At 35.4% G+C, this 23,771-nt stretch overlaps 1 protein-coding gene across 1 annotated transcript in view; it reads left to right on the forward strand.

Moving 5' to 3' along the window:
* The window catches only part of LOC149779943 (leucine-rich repeat and coiled-coil domain-containing protein 1-like), a 476,629-nt gene that overhangs the window by 333,273 nt on the left and 119,585 nt on the right, over positions 1-23,771 (forward strand). Inside the window, exon 21 of the mRNA XM_089936640.1 lies at positions 10,753-10,841. Within this exon, the coding sequence (XP_089792766.1) occupies positions 10,753-10,841 (89 nt within the window). The remainder of the gene's footprint in view (positions 1-10,752; positions 10,842-23,771) is intronic.

Consider the following 23,771-nt stretch of genomic DNA (forward strand, 5'->3'; position numbering starts at 1 on the left):
CACAGGGAGCTCTGACAGCAGCACAAGGCTATACAAATCGATATAGAGGTGTCCTAATCCAGGCAGATATGACTGTTAGCTGTGCTTAGTGCCTAGAGACCATTGAGACACCACTGTGAAAACAGTGACCGTCTCCATGACTAAGCAAATTTTTTCCATTCACTTGTCCCAAAATTTAAATCACTTGTCAAGATTTGATGAGATGTAAGCTATGGAAAGAACAGACAAAATAGTGTACAACATTTATTTCTTAAAACTATTTACTTTTTCAAAAACATTTATTTTTCATTTTTCATTTTGTTACATCACATGTTTTAAGTTTCTGTTGTCCAGGTATTTTATTTGCACTGTTTCTTTCTCTGATAAAGTAGCATGAGTACTTTCATCGGAAGGGATGGAGAAAAAAATTTTAATTGAATTAAGACTTTCCATAACTTATCTTCAGGCTTGATCAATTGAGTCTCTTGCCATGAATTTGTTCTTATAATTAGCATAAAGTTCAGCACTATTCTTTTCCTGGAGTACACAGTCCATTTTGATATCGGAAAATGGTTTTCCATGGGCAGTGTTGTAGGCAGTGTTTTAAAGAGAGCTTTTATTTATTTTATGTCAGTCCCATTTTGTTTGGGAAGGGCCTTTCCAAGTGGATTGTCCACAATAATATAAGGGATTTTCTGCACATGTTGACTATCTTATGCATATATGGTGTTGCAGAGGCCTTGTGAGGTCCAGGACTGTCATGGGACTTAAATAGTCCATAAATTCAAGCCATCGATAACTACCAACCAAATGAAAACATTCTTCTTTCTGAATCCATAAATTCAGGCCTGGGATAACTATTAACCAAATGCAGATGAAAAATTTTGTTGTCTCTTGGTAGTGTTATTTTTTATATTGTTTGCTGCAAGGAGTCTGGCTTATAACTTTTAGCTAGACTAAAGTTATCTGACACTCAGTATGAGTCTTACCTTTTGCTTCTAAATTTCAGTGAATATTCATTCTCCAAATCTTTCTTACTAACATTCTTGTGAGATTATTTTAGTAAACTCATTTTATCCACATATTGAATATTACCATGCTTGATAGCTACTTCTAACATGTAATTGGTATTTCCATACAACTCAACTGAGATAGTTTTGCAATGTCTGCTATATAGATGCATGGAATCATAATCTGATTCAGTGGATGAAAACTGAAACCTGTTGAATTTGACAAATACATTACAATTTACTTATAAACTCACTACCCTTTTATTTTGGCATCTTACTACTTTTGTACTGTATATACACAATCAGTCTACCATGCATGTTCATTTGGATTTTCAGTTTATTTTGTCCATATATAACTATAGCTTATTATTCGTGCTCTGTGTGTGTGTGTGTGTGCACATGTGTGCATGCGTGTGTGTGTGTGCATGTGTGCGTGCGTGTGTGCATTCATGCCCATGTATACATGTGTGTGTGACTATGTACAGGTACTTTTAGTGTGAATATGCATATAATAGAGGCCACAAGGAGGATTACTTCCATGCAACTAATTGTGTCATCCTCTTTAAATAAAATCATTAATAATAATATTATTATTATTATTGCAAACTGATATATGGAGGTGACAGTTTTGCAGTGTCTGCCTTTAACAGTTCATATACTGAGTTGAGATAGTTTTATCTACCCTTGACAGTTCATATACAGCATTCAAAAGGACGTCTGTTCTTGATATTTCATATAATGATTTTGAGATATATTCTTGGTATCTGTAGAATGCAAAGGAAACAATCAGCTTAGGATAGGCTTCCATTGCATACATTTGGATAGGCTCCCATTACATACATTTGGATAGGCTTCCATTACATACATTTGGATAGGCTTCCATTTCATACATTTGGATAGGCTCCATTGCATACATTTGGATAGGCTCCCACTGCATACATTTGGATAGGCTTCCATTACATACATTTGGATAGGCTTCCATTTCATACATTTGGATAGGTTTCCATTACATACATTTGGATAGGCTCCCATTACATACAATTAGATAGGCTTCCATTACATATATTTGGATAGGCTCCCATTACATACAATTGGATAGGCTTCCATTTCATACATTTGGATAGGTTTCCATTACATACATTTGGATAGGCTCCCATTACATACACTTGGATAGGCTTCCATTACATACATTTGGATAGGCTCCCATTACATACAATTGGATAGGCTTCCATTTCATACATTTGGATAGGTTTCCATTACATACATTTGGATAGGCTCCCATTACATACAATTGGATAGGCTTCCATTTCATACATTTGGATAGGCTGCCATTACATACATTTGGATAGGCTTCCATTACATACATTTGGATAGGCTTCCATTACATACATTTGGATAGGCTCCCATTGCATATATTTGGATAGGCTCCCATTGCATACATTTGGATAGGCTCCCATTACATACATTTGGATAGGCTCCCATTACATACATTTGGATAGGCTTCCATTACATACATTTGGATAGGCTTCCATTACATACATTTGGATAGGCTCCCATTACATACATTTGGATAGGCTCCCATTACATACATTTGGATAGGCTTCCATTACATACATTTGGATAGGCTTCCATTACATGCATTTGCAGGAATTTAGAATCAAACTTATTGAGAGCATATTAGCATATAAACACATTTTATTTGCATCCTAAACCTTTCAGTCTGAACACAACACATTTGATTTCATTTGCATACATTGTCTGACCCTGCTTTTTTGGTCAGAACTGCACAGCTTCCACATTCAGGTCTATTTTTGGATCAATATAAAGACCATGAACTATATATAAAACATTGGTCTCTTTGTCAATAAAACCATTATGGAAGTATATTTCAAAGTTTATATGACAGATCCATCCCTCACCTCATTCCCAGTCCCAGTCACACACACACACACACACACACACACACACATACACACACAATATGGGTTTACCCATAACAGTGGGCAGTGGTTTGATTATAATATAATCCAGGTGTCTGCAGCCTATGGCACACAAGTCAATGGTTTTATGCCTAACTCTTTGAAAGGCACATGGTATGAGTTGTAGTGTTGTATTGTATGTACTAAAAACTAACTAAATTAAAGGGATGAATATGATTTGGGATGCAGTACTCTACAACTGAATGGACATGCATTTTATATATGAAGTAATCTGTAAATTGAAAGAAATTTTGCAGCTCAAAGGGTTCAGGTTTGAATACTGCCCAAAATAAACTGATTTATCTGTGAAAGGCACTTTGCTCTAATCAGCTCAGTGCAATTTAACCTTCCATGTGCTGATATGTGATATTAATGAGAAACAAAAGATCCCACTTTTTAATTACATACCTGCCAGGCAGGAACTTATCATGCCAAAAACATATTTTTACTCACAAACACTCTGACACATTCATGTTTCAAACAACATGATTTTCAATAATCTTTGAAACAAAATACCACCTCAGTATATGCCCCTTACATGTAGCATGTATAAAATGTACACAGTCCTCGTTGGAGCTGATGTAAAGCTATCCATGGAGCAATTGGAATAGCGGCAATTAAAAGCCACAGAGGTCAAGTATAAACCACCATTTCACATATTACTTAATTGGCTGATAATAGCTAAGGTAATGTGTTTGAAGACTGTAGTGGGTGAGGCCATTGTACTAATTTGGATAGGTAACAGTCATGAAGTGGAAGAACCCAGTATAGTGTGGACTGAATAGTGTGACCCATACCAAATTTCCCGTACCCTAAATGCATTATCCTAGATGAATCTGGTAATTGATCATTAACAAAATATTATATTTGTTAGGATTACCATTAAATAAGTAATATAAAAAAGTGTATCTTTTTTATTCAAATTTTGTTTTTGGAATTTTACCTTGAATAATGTGTTTTTTGATGACTAAAATGTGTAAACCAGACAAGACAATGTTAATGTCCAAGATTACAATATTATATAAGTTTGCTTTATTTCTATAAACATATTAAAGAAGAAGCAGTACATTGTCATTGGTCAATTTAATTGCCACTGTTTTGAAACATGGAAATATACACTGTGCTGAAGAAAAAAATTCTTATGATATTTTTGACTGTTTGAGTATTTGCTAATTTATCGTATATGAAACTTAGGAAAATTCACACAAAAAAGCATTTTTTTTTCAGTTTAATAATTTAAATGATAAATAACTTCAGTAAATAAGAAACTCATATTTTTTACAGAAAAATGAATAGTCACAAAAGAAAATGTCTTTAGCAACATTTCATGCTGTTGTCACTTGTAATTTGTCATCGTCAGAGTGTATATAGTACTCCTCCACTTTTAGGTCTATATGGCGTGGTGTGGATCATTTAATATTGAAGTGACTAATTTGTATGGTCTCACATTTTTGCAGATGTCGTATAAACAATTGCATTGTCGATAGCACTGGGTTTAGGTACAGACTGCTGGAAATCTGGTACAGGAGTTGATGCTGGCCTGATTTGTGTAACTGAATTATGGTACGATTATCCAGAATTAACTGATATAGGTTGATTGGTTCAGAGAAGTGGAAAGGAAATTGCGTCTGTAGGTACAGACTGCTGCATTTCTAGTACTGAGTTGATGCTGGCCTGATTTGTGAAACTGATGTGCCCTTGAAACTAAAACTTAGACCGTCCCTGCTGAGTAAATGGTGTTTTTAAGATACTTCACTCCGAAGAAATGATCACTAAAAAGAAATAATCATGGTGAATGTTCTGTCGTATTTGTCGAAGTACTTGGTCTGGGAATGTCGGGTCCTGAAAACAGAGTGAGACATGATCTTGTATTAAACTGTGTATCTGTGCTGAATGAATTCCAATGATCTTCATAAATTTATTGATTACTTTCAAACTTTATATCAGTTGCAACCAATATGATTTGAGATCACCCAGTTTGTTTATAGGATAATGTAGATTTCAGTCTACCAAAAATTATTATTGCAGTCCTTTGGAACAATAGCAAAATGAATAACTCATATTTCAGTCTACCAAAAATTATTATTGCAGTTCTTTGGAACAATAGCAAAATGAATAACTCATATTTCAGTCTACCAAAAATTATTATTGCAGTCCTTTGGAACAATAGCAAAATGAATAACTCATATTTCAGTCTACCAAAAATTATTATTGCAGTCCTTTGGAACAATAGCAAAATGAATAACTCATATTTCAGTCTACCAAAAATTATTATTGCAGTCCTTTGGAACAATAGCAAAATGAATAACTCATATTTCAGTCTACCAAACATTATTATTGCAGTCCTTTGGAACAATAGCAAAATGAATAACTCATATTTCAGTCTACCAAAAATTATTATTGCAGTCCTTTGGAACAAAAGCAAAATGAATAACTTATATTTCAGTCTACCAAAAATTATTATTGCAGTCCTTTGGAACAATAGCAAAATGAATAACTCAAAATATCTTATGAAGACTATAGCTTTGAAACAGTGGATTCTAGCATTTTCTTGTCTGCCAAAAAATACAGGCTTGACCAATTAAGCTCATGTTATTCTTTGAACTGATAATTTGGGTGTTCAAGGGATCAAAGAAGAGTAGTGTCATTTGAAAACAACAAAAAAACCATGAAACTTGTATATTGGAAAACCCAAGAAAAGATGTAATAAAATATGTCAGTGACTGCAATAAATGCAGTAGAGATAATCTAGGGCCAACACTAACAGCACCTGAATCCTATACCAGTGCAATCCAAAGTGTAGAGTTTAGTTGGAATCAATATTATCAGTCCTCTTCCGATGGCAGACAATATCTTCAATCCACCAACAGAAAAACAATGCAAAGACAGTTGCAGGAAAATGCAAGTCTTCTTTATGAAGTGACCAAAGTCTAATTTACATAAGACATCCTCAGCCCTAACAAAATTGCAAATTGTACAAGGTAATGGTAATTGTGTTTAGAACTATAAGCTTTGCAATTTCAGGTAGCAAAGAGAGCTACAACATATGCTATAATAGCAGGGGTGTACCTAAAGTATGTGGTACCTGGGATGGATCCTTCCTTTGGCACTCCCACAAATAATTTTAAAATATAAACACACAGAAAAATATATTATGTTTATCAGTATATTTTTCAACAGTACAATAAGCAAATTGGAAATAACTTTTACTTTGGTATATTTTTCATTTGGTTTGAAAACTTGCATTAGGTATTTCAACTCTCCCGATGGCACCGTTCCTTCTGGCTGTCACCTGGGGGGCGGGGAATGGCCCTCCTCGGACCCCACTTAGAACACCACTGCATGATAGTATTGTCAGGCATATACATGCCATAATGGCGTCTTAAAAGCTTAGCAATTACCTCATCAACAATGTAAATAAGTATTTACATGACAGTAATATGGCGTCAAATACTGTGTGAGCAACTGATGAGGAGATTATGAGTCACTCTTATCCACAGATATTTATACATGTGTATAGTGCTAGTGGTTCAAATTCCAAAAGAGTTAATTAAGCAGTATAATTTGTTGAGTCACCCAGCATCCTTTTCCTTGAACACTTTCATTCAGTCTAGAGTTTACTTTACAAAACCTTGCAAATGACCATTTTAATATTGTATTAGGTTACTAAGACGCATGAACATTAATTAAAAGTTAAGTCTTATTCTTGTAAGTGATTTTTGAAAGTTTATTAGTCTGAAATTGTAATCTGTATTAATGTAAAGGCTCAAATAAACCCTATGTGAGAGTTTGTCCAGTGAGCCATTACATGTATTATATGTCATATGTAGACCTTAAACAGATTAGGAAAGAATCCATTAATGAAAAAACCCAATTGGTTATAGTGGGGAAAAAAACAGCTAGCTGTATCTGTAAACCCCCCCACACACACACACACACAATTTGTTAAGTGAATGATATTTCACTTGTAGGTTTTAAGTGTATTACCAAATAGCACATCAATGACAAGAAATTACTTGGCTGTAGCGGCAAAAGAAACAGCTGATTCTGTATAAATAAAAAAAAGTTTATTTGTTAAGTGTATGATATTTCACATGTGAGCATTAAGCTTATTACTAAAGAGTCCATTAATGAAAATAAACTAATTGGTTGTCGGGGGTGGGGGTGGGGGGGAGAAGTAACTAGATGGGGAAACTAATATATTGTTGGGGTGGAAGAATCAGCTAGCCAGTTCTTTCCCCATTGAAAGAATCGGCTAGCAGGGGAAGATAATTGGCTGTTACATTGGAGCTTACTCCATATATAAATGCAAAGCATGATTATTTCAGTTGTTTGTTAGTACATGTACTGCTTCAGTGACCTAAGTGGTTAAGAGTGTCTGTCTTGGATACAGAAGGTTGTGGGTTCAAACCCCGACTGAGTCATACCAATGACTTACAAAAATGGTACTAACAGCTACCTTGCTAAGCGCTCAGCATTAAGAGGTTAGTGTTAAGACTGGTTGGCCTGGTGTTTGGATAGAGTAACTGGGTAGGACATCATGCTACATGTCTGCGGCATGATGCTCCAGTGCTAGACATCACTATAAACTGCCACACTGACATCATAGCAATATGACTGGAGATATTTTGAAGCTACACTAAAAATCCAAAACACACATACACACACTCAGAATAGTGTTCAAGTGTGAATCAGTTTTTAAGATGATTCAGGAAGCAATTAACTCTCAGCAAAGTCCACCAAAATTAAATTTCAGAACTTGATTGATGGAGTTTTACCATGTGAAGCACACCAGCAAAGGGTGGGGAAGAGACATTTAATTCTTTGCACATACTGAAAACAACATATTAATATATTTCTGTCCGCTGTGTTTGTCGAAATACTAGCACCATGGCCATGTAACATATTCACTACATTGAATCGAACATTAGTTCTCATTATTATTATTATTATTATTATTATTATTATTCGTTATCTTAATCTTATTAAAACACTGTCAATTAACTGACTCATGATTTTCAGGATGATTTTAGCCACAGGATAGATTGATTGTAAGACAGTCATAAGCACACATACCTGTTTGCACAGTTGATTTTGTTGATAAAGCATTACCACCCTTACTGGACAGAGGCATTTATTAATGCTGTATTACTTGTACAGCCCACATTAAACTTGAAAATATTATACCCCCTTCCCCCAATGAAATGGTCAGTCCCATATGTGATGTATAATTTGTTTTTCTATAGAAACATATAGCATATCTCATTATCAGACTGCATCAGATACAGTTTGGATAATGCTAACATTGTGGTTATCCAGAACAAGTTGGTTCTGACCAGGATTTGCTTAGTGAGACTCAGAATCCAGCAGAGAAGTTTGAACATCAGTACCATCTAGTCTCTAGAGAGTTTAGGGATGAACACTAATGACACTTACATTCCAGTTGAGATTCGAAATGCCCACTCTGTTTCCTTCTTCCAAACCCAATATATCCAGTGGCTTCAGAGATGCAGCTAAAATAAACAAATTCCTGTGTATGAGGGCCTCAAGGTAGATTAGTTCTTAGCTAATTGTGTTACCCTCTTTAAATAAGGTCATTATTATTATTATTATTATTATTACCTTCAAACCCCCTATTGAGCTATTGAGAGTAGCAAAGACTATCTAATTAAGCCCAGATTTTGCCATCTTATAGATTTTTAAGACAGACACTTAGTGTTTGTTTTAATTTAATGTCAGTGTGGTTTTGATTATGTAATTGTTTGCACATATGTATATGTGCATGTTGATATTTGATAATACTAAGTCTACCTACTTTTATTTTCTAAGTGTATTAACATTGCTTTAAACAAGACATTTTCTCTTGGGGTATGTGAAGAGATAGCTTATTCTCAGTTGGATGACATCACTGTTTGTTAGATCATGTGGACTTATCCAACCCCTCACCCTACCCCCAAACATCAAAACACTTTTTGAGTCTCAGGAAAAAACCAGTACTGTCTGGGACTATGGCAGGTATGTAAATAAGACCCTCCATTTAAGATTATTAGTATCCTCCCCAATTCTTTTAGCCCAAAGAGATAATATCCAGCCAACTGTTCAGATCAATATATGTATAGTTTTAGCTGAAACCATATCAAACATGCGGGTCACTTTGTAAACAAGTCTTCCGACAAAGTATCACTCTCCAGTTGACATTCACTAATTGAAACATTTGGCCTCATCCTTCCAGTCGAACTTTTTACATCTGTCAAGAGGCCATTAGTGACATCTGCATGAAGAAGGCTTCTTTGTATAAACACAAAAGGCAGGGCCAGTTCAGTATCTTTTGTATGATGGCAGTTGTAGGGCTTTTTATTGTATAATGACTGAAAAAGGAGTTTCAATTGATCCCCAAACCTTTAACACTGCAAGTTAAGCTTTCTGCCCTTATATAATTTGTGGCATGTCTTCATTACATACTGATCAAATGCTCATTTTTTTTCACCAGACCATAAGGCCATGTTATCTTATCATATGGTCCTGCACATGTAACTGTACATTGTGTGTCGACGTGTGCATCATCCTCATCAATCCGTCATATGTAACTGTAAATTGTGTATCAACATGTGCATCATCCTCATCAATCCACTATATGTAACTGTACATTGTGTGTCGACGTGTGCATCATCCCCGTCAATCCATCATATGTAACTGTACATTGTGTGTTGACGTGTGCATCATCCTCATCAATCCATCATATGGAACTGTACATTGTGTGTCGACGTGTGCATCATCCTCATCAATCCATCATATGTAACTGTACATTGTGTGTCGACGTGTGCATCATCCTCATCAATCCATCATATGGAACTGTACATTGTGTGTCAACGTGTGCATCATCCTCATCAATCCATCATATGTAACTGTACATTGTGTGTCGACATGTGCATTATCCTCATCAATCCATCATAGGTAACTGTACATTGTGTTGACGTGTGCATCATCCTCATCAATCCAAGATATGTAACTGTACTTTGTGTGTCGACATGTACATCATCCTCATCAATCCATCATATGTAACTGTACATTGTGTGCTGACGTGTGCATCATCCTCATCAATCCATCATATGTAACTGTACATTGTGTGTCGACGTGTGCATCATCCTCATCAATCCATCATATGTAACGGTACATTGTGTGTCGACGTGTGCATCATCCTCATCAATCCATCACATGTAACTGTACATTGTGTGTCGACGTGTGCATCATCCTCATCAATCCATCATATGGAACTGCACATTGTGTGTCGACGTGTGCATTATCCTCATCAATCCATCATATGTAACTGTACATTGTGTGTTGACATGTGCATCATCCTCATCAACCAATCACATGTAACTGTACATGTGTGTCGACGTGTGCATCATCCTCATCAATTTATCACATGTAACTGTACATTGTGTGTCGACGTGTGCATCATCCTCATCAGTCCATCACATGTAACTGTACATTGTGTGTCGACGTGTGCATTATCCTCATCAATCCATCATATGTAACTGTACATTGTGTGTCGACGTGTGCATCATCCTCATCAAACCATGATATGTAACTGTACATTGTGTGTTGACGTGTGCATCATCCTCGTCAATCTATCACATGTAACTGTACATTTTGGGTTTATGTTTCAGGTTCCTCCCTGTCACAGGATAGGAATACAAGTGATACATTTTGGGTTTATATTTCAGGTTCCTCCCTGTCACAGGATAGGAATACAAGTGATACATTTTGGGTTTATGTTTCAGGTTCCTCCCTGTCACAGGATAGGGGAAGGCTGGAGGCTCAGATAGAGACAGCTAAAAGTGAGCTAGTCATGGTCAGAAAACAGCTGGAGGTAGACTACATTTTCTTCCTTTGATTTTTTAAAATTCCTTCATCCATTTTTCATCCCATTTTTAATTCGTTTTGCCCTCCAATGCCCTCTACATGTGATAAGCTTAATAATAACCCAAATGCTGGAGATTGAACCAAAAAACAAGAAACAGATTTCAACTACCAATGCTTACCTTTATTGGGTTGAGCTGTAAATTTTAAATATTTTTTTCATATAGGTAAACCAAGACAGGACATGGGTGGAGACGTTTTTAGGTTAAGATGTATCCATTTTGAAGCTCATACAGATTGTACCCCAATTCAATTTCATACAGACATGTACCCTGAATAATACATAGACATATGCCCAAAAATCATGCATACAGATTAGTACCCTAAACCATACAGACATGTGCCCTAATTCATATATGCAAACAAATATCCTAAACCATACATACAGACATGTACCCTAAACCATACATACAGACATGTACCCTAATTCATATATGCAAACAAATACCCTTAGCCATACATACAGACATGTTCTCCACCAGAGGCAAATCACCACACCCATCAAATTGTTGTTTATTTGTACAACTACTTTCAGAAATATTTCTTGGCTTAAGTCAAAAAATGGAATGGCCAGGTGAGATTCGGATACTGAAAAATCTCAAGAGATGACTCATGTGATATTAATAATGGTGGTTGACAGCCTGACTAAATGCAACATCTTGAATTTTGACTACGGTTATGTTGTAAAACTTCAAAACTGATTAATATGGCCTTGATCTTTTAAACAGTTTTAAGTTAACAGAGATTTTTTAAAACTAAGCAAGCTTGTTTTCTTTTTGTCCAAGAGGCCCTACAATCATAGACCCTGTCAAATGTTCAAAACCTCTGCAGTTATATAGGTGAATGATAAGGATTTTATATGCCAGTAAGGAATTTCACTTGTAACTGAAGTATACAGTACTTCACTTATAAGTGAAATGTGACCCTTTCCCTTTCTACAATTAAAGTGAAATGTGAACCATTCCTTTACTACACTTTCAAGTGAAATGTGAACCATTCCTTTACTACACTTTCAAGTAAAGTGTGAACTATTCCTTTGCTACACTTACAAAGTGAAATGTAACTTCCTTTAGTACTGTCATAAGTGAAATCTGAACCATTCCTTTATTACACTTATAAGTGAATTGTAATTCACTTAGTGTACTTCTACATTTGAGAAGTGAATTGCTTCAAAATTTAAAAGATCACCCCCACTCCCATAAAATGTAATCACACCCAAACTCCCATATAATATAATCACACTCCAACTCCCATATAATGTAATCACTCCCCCACTCCCATATAATGTAATCACACCCCCACTCCCATATAATGTAATCACACTCCAACTCCCATATAATGTAATCACACCCCCACTCCCATATAATGTAATCACACACCCACTCCCATATAATGTAATCACACTCTAACTCCCATATAATGTAATCACACCCCAACTCCCATATAATGTAATCACACCCCAACTCCTATATAATGTAATCACACTCCAACTTCCATATAATGTAATCACACTCCAACTCCCATATAATGTAATCACACCCCAACTCCTATATAATGTAATCACACCCCCACTCCCATATAATGTAATCACACACCCACTCCCATATAATGTAATCACACTCTAACTCCCATATAATGTAATCACACCCCAACTCCCATATAATGTAATCACACCCCAACTCCTATATAATGTAATCACACTCCAACTTCCATATAATGTAATCACACTCCAACTCCCATATAATGTAATCACACCCCAACTCCTATATAATGTAATCACACTCCAACTCCTATATAATGTAATCACACTCCAACTCCCATATAATGTAATCACACTCCAACTCCCATATAATATAATCACACTCCAACTCCCGTATAATGTAATCACACCCCAACTCCTATATAATGTAATCACACTCCAACTCCCATATAATGTAATCACACTCCAACTCCCATATAATGTAATCACACCCCAACTCCTATATAATGTAATCACACTCCAACTCCTATATAATGTAATCACTAAGTTGCCACCTAAACAAATCTCTCACACTTCCATTTAAAGGAAAATTCATGAAATGATTCCAACACATTAGCCTCTCTGTTTGAGTCACCAGTTTGCTCAATATGTCATCTTTAGATGCATTAAAACAAAAGACTGACAGCCATAATTAATTCTGTGAGTAATAAATCCAAAAATGTGTTCACTCGACTTGAAAAAAAAACCTGAAGATTGGTATTTCCAAAAATGACATGCATGCACAGAGAAATCAAACAAAATGTATGCCAATAAAAACTTTACAATGACAGGCATACAAAGAGAAATTAAACAAAATATATGCCGATAAAAACTTTACCATGACAGGCATACAAAGAAAAATTGAACAAAATGTATACTGATAAAAACTTTACAATGGCATGCATTAGATTGGTCCACGACTCATTAAATCTTCTGCCTATGCTATTGTAGATAGCCTAACATTCATAATCAATTCAAGTATTGCAACCTCATCTGTCCCCAGAATATGGAAAACTGCAAAAGTAACTCCTATTCACAAATCTGGTTCTAAGGATGATGCTGATAACTACCGACCAATCTCAGTACTACCAAACTTATCAAAATTGTTTGAAAAACATCTCCATGACAGGCATACACAGAGATATCAAACAAAATGTATGCCAATAAAAATTTTACAATGACATCACATACACAGAGAAATCAAACAAAATGTATGCCAATAAAAACTTTTCAATGACATCACATACAAGGAGAAATCAAACAAAATGTATGCCAGTAAAATCTTTACAATGACATCACATACACGGAGAAATCAAACAAAATGTATGCCAATAAAAACTTTACAATGACATCACATACACGGAGAAATCAAACAAAATGTATGCCAATAAAAACTTTACAATGACATCACATACATGGAGAAATCAAACAAAATGTATGCCAATAAAAACTTTACAATGACAGGCACAATTAGTCCAAACACATTAGATTTAATCATGAAAGGGCGTAAGATCGAGAATATAGTTTTAAGTGTTCATGTGGACAGATTTCTATGGTGGAATGATCAAGTAGACAAAGCATATCAAGTTGTAAACTCAAAACTTACATTACTTTCGAAGATAAAGAAATATCTTCCATGAAACAAGGGTTCTCTACTATAATGCACATATTTTGCCACTTTTTGACTCTTTCTGTTTGGGGGAATTGTTCCAAAGACAATATTGACAGAATTTCAAAACTGCAAGATAGAGGACACCAAATTATACTTAGAAAATCAAGCAAGCCTCTCCTCCATGAATTCAAATGACTGGATGCACCAAATCAAGCCTCTCTTCCATGATTTGAAATGACTGGATATATCTGGAAGGATTTATTGCCAAGTATATTCTCACTCATTTCCCCAATGTCCCCAATAATTGGTGTGTATTTTCACTCATGTTCCCAGTGTACAGGTGTGTATTCTCGTGGATGTCCCAATGTGTATGTGTGCATTCTCAGTCATGTCACCAATGTGTGTTTGTGTATTCTCATTTTTATCCCCATTGTGCAACACACCTGACCTGCATATTGCTTTTTTCATAATTTGATACCCAGGGTCCATCAGCGCTGGAAGATTTCTTTCAATGGTATTTTAAATTGTTAAACACTTTAAATAAAACATGATAAAATTCTCTTAATTTTGAAATATCTTTTGTTGAAATTGGTAAATCTGATGGGAATTAAGGAATTGTGTTTTAAAAAATTCATACTAGTACCAATTGTTGGACTTCTTAGAGTAAACCTTGGACTTGAGACTATATATTGCAGTAAACCATGGACTTGAGGCTATATTTTGCAGTAAACCATCGACTTGAGACTTTAGTTTGCTGTAAACCTTGGACTTGAGACCATATTCTGCAGCTACCTTGGACTTAAAACTATATTTTGCAGTAACCCACATACTTGAGACTATATTCTGCAATAAACCATGGACTTGATGCAATATTTTAAAGTAAACCTTGGTCTTAAGATCATTTTGCAGTAAATCTTGGACTTGAGATTATATTTTGCAACAAACCTTGAACTTTAGATTATATTTTGCAGTAAACCTTGGACTTGAGACTATAGTTTGCAGTAAACCATGGGCTTGAGATTGTATTTTACAGTAACCTTGGACTTGAGTAAACTTTGGACTACAAACTATATTCTGCAATAAACCTTGGACTTTAGGACTATATTTGCAGTAAACATTGGACTTCAGACTATATTCTGCAGTAACCCTTGGACTTGAGACTTTATTCTGCAATAAACCTTAGACTTGAGATGATGTTTTGCAGTAAACCTAGGGCTTGGGATTATATTTTACAGTAACCATTGACTTGAGATTATATTTTACAGTAGCCATAGACTTGAGATTATATTTTACAATAACCATTGACTTGAGATTATATTTTACAGTAACCATTGACTTGAGATTATATTTTACAGTAACCATTGACTTGAGATTATATTTTACAGTAACCATTGACTTGAGATTATATTTTACAGGAACCATTGACTTGAGATTATATTTTGCAGCAAACCTTGGACTTAAGACTTTATTTTGCAATAAACCTTGGACTTGAGATTATATTTTACAGTAAACCTAGGGCTTGGGATTATATTTTACAGTAACCATAGACTTGAGATTATATTTTACAGTAACCATAGACTTGAGATTATATTTTACAGTAACCACAGACTTGAGATTATATTTTGCAGCAAACCTTGGACTTGAGACTTTATTTTGCAATAAACCTTGGATGTGAGATTATATTTTGCAGTAACCATGGATTTGTATTTAGTATTTCCAGTATTTCTTATAGTCTACACACAGTCATTTCAGATGTAATTTATGAAACCCATGGAGTTTCATTAATTTCATTCCAAATGAGACAAATGTAAGATTCAATTTCACAGTTGGGAAAATTACTGATTTTATTATAATAAAACCACAAATTATTGGATTAAAATAATTTTGAAATACATGTACATTTAACTATCCCTTTGACATTACACCATTTGCCAATAGTTTCTGTCAACTTTATGGTTTGATAGGAAAAATGGTGGTTGATGTGAGAAGGGAGGGATTCCATCAATGAGTGTAAAATCATTAGGTGTTAGATGGATTTATAAATGTTTACTGTAATGACTCTAATTATTACTACCATTTAGTTTGGTTGTTATCTTCTTAACTTTTGTCAATACTAGAATTCTTAATTTGTGTTGGTGCACTTAATTTCTTGCCCATTGGGATTGTTACCTTTTAGGGAAAAGGACATTATTTGGATTCAGAACTTTTGTGTGTGTGTGTATGTGCATGTGTATGTGCATGCGTGCATGCATGCGTGCACGCACACGCTTTGCATTTTTATCGTAGCTTTAACAATTTTTCAGTCATATTGCTATGATGTCTGCAGGGGCCCCGAGTGGTCTAAAGCGCTCTCCATTATGGATCACTGCCATCTCACCTCTATCTGTGTGGGTTCAAGTCTCAGATTCGGCCAATGTGGGTATATGAGAAAGCTTGCCAGTAGTGTCTCGTGGGTTGGTGGTTCTTTTCAGGGTTTTCCCGGGTTCTTCCTCCACCATTAATACTGGCCGCCATGTATAGCCGTGTGCTGAAAAATGGCGCTAAACCCTACAACAACAATAACAACAACAACAATGATATCTGCATTGTGGCAGTTTATTGTGATGCCTAGCATTGAAGCGTCATGTCACAGACATGTAGCATGATGTCCCACCCTGTCACATTATCATGACACCAGGCCGACCAGTCCTAACTCTAACCTCTTAATGCTGAGCACCAAGCAAGATAGCTGTTAGTACCATTTTTGTAAGTCTTTGGTATGACTCAGCTGGGGATCAAACCCACAACCTACTGTATCCAAGGCAGGTGCTCTAACCACTCAGAATTTTAGAATCCTGAGGGTCCAAGCCTGAATATTAAGGGATGACAATAAGGACAGTTGAATGCTGCACGTCCAAGACTAGCATTTGAAAGTCCAGAATGTACTAAAAACACTTACAGAGAGCTGTTATTGCCTTACATGATGTCATTACTTCATTTAACATATACTGTCTACACTTGCTTACAAGTCAACTCAAAGTACAAACTGCACATACCCAGATATACTGTCCCATACTGCAATGCTTCATTATAATATGAATATGAATATAACACAATCATGGCATGGCTCCCAAAATTTCAGACATGTATTTTTCTTGTACATGAAAAAAATTCTTTCTTAAAAGTACAAAAAAATAAGCTGTCAAAAGTTTATAATCATTTTGGGGCAGATATCACAAATGAATTTTAATTTAGACAATCATGGCAGATATCACAAATGAATTTTAATTTAGACAATCATGGCAGATATCACAAATGAATTTTAATTTAGACAATCATGGCAGATATCACAAATGAATTTTAATTTAGACAATCATGGCAGATATCACAAATGATATTTAATTTAGACAATCATGGCAGATATCACAAATGAATTTTAATTTAGTCAATCATGGCAGATATCACAAATGAATTTTAATTTAGACAATAATGGCAGATATCACAAATGAATTTTAATTTAGTCACTCATGGCAGATATCATATGAATTTTAATTTAGACAATCATGGCAGATATCACAAATGAATTTTAATTCAGACAATCATGGCAGATATCACAAATGAATTTTTATTTAGACAATCATGGCAGATATCACAAATGAATTTTAATTTAGACAATCATAGCAGATATCACAAATGAATTTTTATTTAGACAATCATGGCAGATATCAAAAATGAATTTTAATTTAGACAATCATGGCAGATATCACAAATGAATTTTAATTTAGACAATCATGGCAGATATCACAAATGAATTTTAATTTAGTCAATCATGGCAGATATCACAAATGAATTTTAATTTAAACAATCATGGCAGATATCAAAAATGAATTTTAATTTAGACAATCATGGCAGATATCACAAATGAATTTTAATTTAGACAATCATGGCTCATATCACAAATGAATTTTAATTTAGTCAATTATGGCAGATATCACAAATGAATTTTAATTTAGTCAATCATGGCAGATATGACAAATGAATTTTAATTTAGTCAATCATTGCACAGCTCCTGAAATTTCACATGTATTTTTCTTGTACGTAAAAAAAATTGTTTTTTGAAGAATGAAAAAAAAACATAAAATGTTTATTTAGGGATTGTGCTAGGCTTCACCAATGTCGCACATTCTGATTTTTTTTCTTATTAGCAATAAAATTTACCATCTGATGTTTTTTTTTGTGTGACGTTGCTGGCTGTTTAAACTTGTAGATAAAATCTTGTGTTTGGAATGGAGAAAGTCAGAGGCACAATGTAAGGAAGCTGAAACATGATATGAAATGCGCTGGAATCTACCTATTGTTATATAAACAAATCCTTTGTTCACATTGACTAATCATCTTAAACATGCATTGTTATATCATAATCCATTTATGCTGTCATCAGACCTATGTACCCTATGCTGTGATACACTCCAACAGTAATGCTACCAGGACACTCTACAGTTGACCAGCTTTGAAGACAGGAACAGTAACTGCTACAGTCGGCCACATGATGCTAGTTTACAGTCAGCCAAATGATGCTAGTTTATAGTCAGCCAAACGATGTAGTTCACAGACAGCCAGATGATGAAGTTTACAGTCAGCCAAATTATGCTACTTTACAGTCAGGCAAATGATGCTAGTTTATAGTCAGCCAAATGATGTAGTTTACAGTCAGGCAAATGATGCTAGCTTATAGTCAGCCAAATGATGTAGTTTACAATCAGCCAAACGATACAGTTTATAGTAAGCCAAATGATCTAGTGTACAGTCAGCCAAATGATGTAGTGTACAGTCAGCCAATGTTGTAGTTTACAGTCAGCCAAATGATGTAGTTTACAGTCAGCCAAATGATGTAGTTTACAGTCAGCCAAATGATGTAGTGTACAGTCAGCCAAATGATGTAGTGTACAGTCAGCCAAATGATGTAGTTTACAGTCAGCCAAATGATGTCGTTTACAGTCAACCAAATGATGCTAGTTTATAGTCAGCCAAATAATGTAGTGTACAGTCAGCCAAATGATGTAGTTTACAGTCAGTCAAATGATGTAGTTTACAGTCAGCCAAATCATGTACTGTACACAGTCAGCCAAATGATGTAGTTTACAGTCAGCCAAACGATGTAGTTTATAATCAACCAAATGATGTAGTTTATAGTCACCCAAATGATGCTAGTTTACCATCAGGCAAATGATGCTAGTTTATAGTCAGCCAATGATGTAGTTTACAGTCAGCCAAATGATGTAGTTTACAGTCAGGCAAATGATGTACTTTACAGTCAGCCAAATGATGTAGTTTACAGTCAGCCAAATGATGTAGTTTATAGTCAGCCAAATGATGTAGTTTACAGTCAGCCAGATTATATAGTGTACAGTCAGCCAAATGATGTAGTTTACAGTCAGCCAAATGATCTAGTGTAAAGTCAGCCAATGATATAGTCTACATTCAGCCAAATGATGTAGTTTATAGTCAGCCAAATGATGTAGTTTATAGTCAGCTAAATGATGTAGTTTACAGTCAGCCAAATGATGTAGGTTACAGTCAGCCAAATGATGCTAGTTTACAGTCAGCCAAAAGATGTAGTTTACAGTCAGCCAAATGATGCAGTTTACAGTCAGCCAAGTAATGTAGTTTATAGTCAGCCAAATGATGTAGTGTACAGTCAGCCAAATGATGTAGTTTACAATCAGCCAAACGATGTAGTTTATAGTCAGCCAAATGATGTAGTTTATACTTAGCCAAATGATGCCTCTTTATCGTCAGGCAAATGCTGCTAGTTTACAGTCATCCAAATGATGTAGTTTACAGTCAGCCAGATGATGTAGTTTACAGTCAGCCAAATGATGTAGTGTACATTCAGCCAAATGATGTAGTTTATAGTCAGCCAAATGATGCTAGTTTACAGTCAGCCAAATGATGTAGTTTTCAGTCAGCCAAATGATGCTAGTTTACAATCAGCCAAATGATGTATTTTACGGTCAGCCAAATGATGTAGTTTACAGTCAGCCAAATGATGTAGTTTACAGTCAGCCAAATGATGTAGCTTACAGTCAGCCAAATGATGTAGTTTTCAGTCAGCCAAATGATGTAGCTTACAGTCAGCCAAATGATGTAGTTTTCAGTCATCCAGATGATATAGTGTACAGTCAGCCAAATGATGTAGTTTACAGTCAGCCAAATGATGTAGTTTTCAGTCAGCCAAATGATGTAGTTTAGTCAGCCAAATGATGTAGTTTTCAGTCAGCCAAATGATGTAGTGTACATTCAGCCAAATGATGTAGTGTACATTCAGCCAAATGATGTAGTTTACAGTCAGCCAAATGACCAAATGATGCTAGTTTACAGTCAGCCAAATGATACTAGTTTACAATCAGCCAAATGATGTATTTTACGGTCAGCCAAATGATGTAGTTTACAGTCAGCCAAATGTTGTAGCTTACAGTCAGCCAAATGATGTAGTTTACAGTCAGCCAAATGATGTAGTTTTCAGTCAGCCAAATGATGTAGTTTACAGTCAGCCAGATGATATAGTGTACAGTCAGCCAAATGATGTAGTTTACAGTCAGCCAAATGATGTAGCTTACAGTCAGCCAAATGACGTAGTTTACAGTCAGCCAAATGATGTAGTTTTCAGTCAGCCAAATGATGTAGTTTATAGTCACCCAAATGATGCTAGTTTACCATCAGGCAAATGATGCTAGTTTATAGTCAGCCAATGATGTAGTTTACAGTCATCCAGATGATATAGTGTACAGTCAGCCAAATGATGTAGTTTTCAGTCAGCCAAATGATGTAGTTTACAGTCAGCCAAATGATGTTGGTTACAGTCAGCCAAATGATGTAGTTTACAGTGAGTCAAATGATGCTAGTTTAGTCAGCCAAATGATGTAGTTTACAGTCAGCCAAATGATACTAGTTTACAGTCAGCCAAATGATGTAGTTTACAGTCAGCCAGATTATATAGTGTACAGTCAGCCAAATGATGTAGCTTACAGTCAGCCAAATGATGTAGTTTACAGTCAGCCAAATGATGTAGTTTTCAGTCAGCCAAATGATGTAGTTTACTGTCAGCCAGATGATATAGTGTACAGTCAGCCAAATGATGTAGTTTACAGTCAGCCAAATGATGTAGTTTACAGTCAGCCAAATGATGTATTTTACGGTCAGCCAAATGATGTAGTTTACAGTCAGCCAAATGATGTAGCTTACAGTCAGCCAAATGATGTAGTTTACAGTCAGCCAAATGATGTAGTTTTCAGTCAGCCAAATGATGTAGTTTATAGTCACCCAAATGATGCTAGTTTACCATCAGGCAAATGATGCTAGTTTATAGTCAGCCAATGATGTAGTTTACAGTCATCCAGATGATATAGTGTACAGTCAGCCAAATGATGTAGTTTTCAGTCAGCCAAATGATGTAGTTTACAGTCAGCCAAATGATGTTGGTTACAGTCAGCCAAATGATGTAGTTTACAGTGAGTCAAATGATGCTAGTTTAGTCAGCCAAATGATGTAGTTTACAGTCAGCCAAATGATACTAGTTTACAGTCAGCCAAATGATGTAGTTTACAGTCAGCCAGATTATATAGTGTACAGTCAGCCAAATGATGTAGTTTACAGTCAGCCAAATGATCTAGTGTAAAGTCAGCCAATGATGTAGTCTACAGTCAGCCAAATGATGTAGTTTACAATCAGCCAAACGATGTAGTTTATAGTCAGCCAAATGATGTAGTTTATACTTAGCCAAATGATGCCTCTTTATCGTCAGGCAAATGCTGCTAGTTTACAGTCATCCAAATGATGTAGTTTACAGTCAGCCAGATGATATAGTGTACAGTCAGCCAAATGATGTAGTTTACAGTCAGCCAAATGATGTAGTGTACATTCAGCCAAGTGATGTAGTTTACAGTCAGCCAAATGATGTAGTTTTCAGTCAGCCAAATGATACTAGTTTACAATCAGCCAAATGATGTATTTTACGGTCAGCCAAATGATGTAGTTTACAGTCAGCCAAATGATGTAGTTTACAGTCAGCCAAATGATGTAGCTTACAGTCAGCCACATGATGTAGTTTTCAGTCATCCAGATGATATAGTGTACAGTCAGCCAAATGATGTAGTTTACAGTCAGCCAAATGATGTAGTTTTCAGTCAGCCAAATGATGTAGTTTAGTCAGCCAAATGATGTAGTGTACATTCAGCCAAATGATGTAGTGTACATTCAGCCAAATGATGTAGTTTACAGTCAGCCAAATGATGCTAGTTTACAGTCAGCCAAATGATGTAGTTTTCAGTCAGCCAAATGATACTAGTTTACAATCAGCCAAATGATGTATTTTACGGTCAGCCAAATGATGTAGTTTACAGTCAGCCAAATGATGTACCTTACAGTCAGCCAAATGATGTAGTTTACAGTCAGCCAGATGATATAGTGTACAGTCAGCCAAATGATGTAGTTTACAGTCAGCCAAATGATGTAGTTTACAGTCAGCCAAATGATGTATTTTACGGTCAGCCAAATGATGTAGTTTGCAGTCAGCCAAATGATGTAGCTTACAGTCAGCCAAATGATGTAGTTTACAGTCAGCCAAATGATGTAGTTTACAGTCAGCCAAATGATGTAGTTTACAGTCAGCCAAATGATGTAGTTTACAGTCAGCCAAATGATGTAGTTTTCAGTCAGCCAAATGATGTAGTTTATAGTCACCCAAATGATGCTAGTTTACCATCAGGCAAATGATGCTAGTTTATAGTCAGCCAATGATGTAGTTTACAGTCATCCAGATGATATAGTGTACAGTCAGCCAAATGATGTAGTTTACAGTCAGCCAAATGATGTAGTGTACATTCAGCCAAATGATGTAGTTTTCAGTCAGCCAAATGATGTAGTTTACAGTCAGCCAAATGATGTAGTTTACAGTCAGCCAAATGATATAGTTTTCAGTCAGCCAAATGATGTAGTTTACAGTCAGCCAAATGATGTTGGTTACAGTCAGCCAAATGATGTAGTTTACAGTGAGTCAAATGATGCTAGTTTAGTCAGCCAAATGATGTAGTTTACAGTCAGCCAAATGATACTAGTTTACAGTCAGCCAAATGATGTATTTTACGGTCAGCCAAATGATACTAGTTTACACTCAGCCAAATGATATAGTTTACATTCAGCCAGATGATTCTAGTTTAGAGAACGTCAAAAGCTAATCAGTAACTGTAAGCTTTTGCTCTCTTAAAATGCTGATATTTTTTATGATAGCATAGGAATATAGTTGAAAGTGGGGTGAAGTTACAATAAAGATGGTGGTGGGTTGGATGCTAAAGCATGGATTTAATCATCTAAGCTTCAGTTTAGGAGCAGTTTTGGTATATAATAAAATATTTTGATTTTCATACATAAATACTGTAAATATTTCATCTTGTAGGAAAACTGATATATTTTAAAACATGACTTCATCGTTCATTAAAATATCAATTTTTTTTGACACATGGGGAAATATGTCTGGTAACAGTGTAGGAAATTTTTTTATTAGATTGCTCTTACCTTGACACAGTGAGTACCATTTACAATTTTACAGTATACTCACAAGTCAAGTCCAGCAGTAAACAACATCAGCCCTGATGGGTTGTCACTTTATGTGCCAACAGATCAGTGTCTTTGTTGCTTGGTCTAAGGAATATTCCTAACAGACTACAAAGATCCACATTAGGTAGCTCTTGATCTGTGCAGTTTGCAGTTAA

The sequence above is a fragment of the Sinohyriopsis cumingii genome, chromosome 16, assembly GCF_028554795.1.
Source record: "Sinohyriopsis cumingii isolate HCF-2022 chromosome 16, ASM2855479v2, whole genome shotgun sequence".
Taxonomy (NCBI): Eukaryota; Metazoa; Mollusca; class Bivalvia; order Unionida; family Unionidae; genus Sinohyriopsis; species Sinohyriopsis cumingii.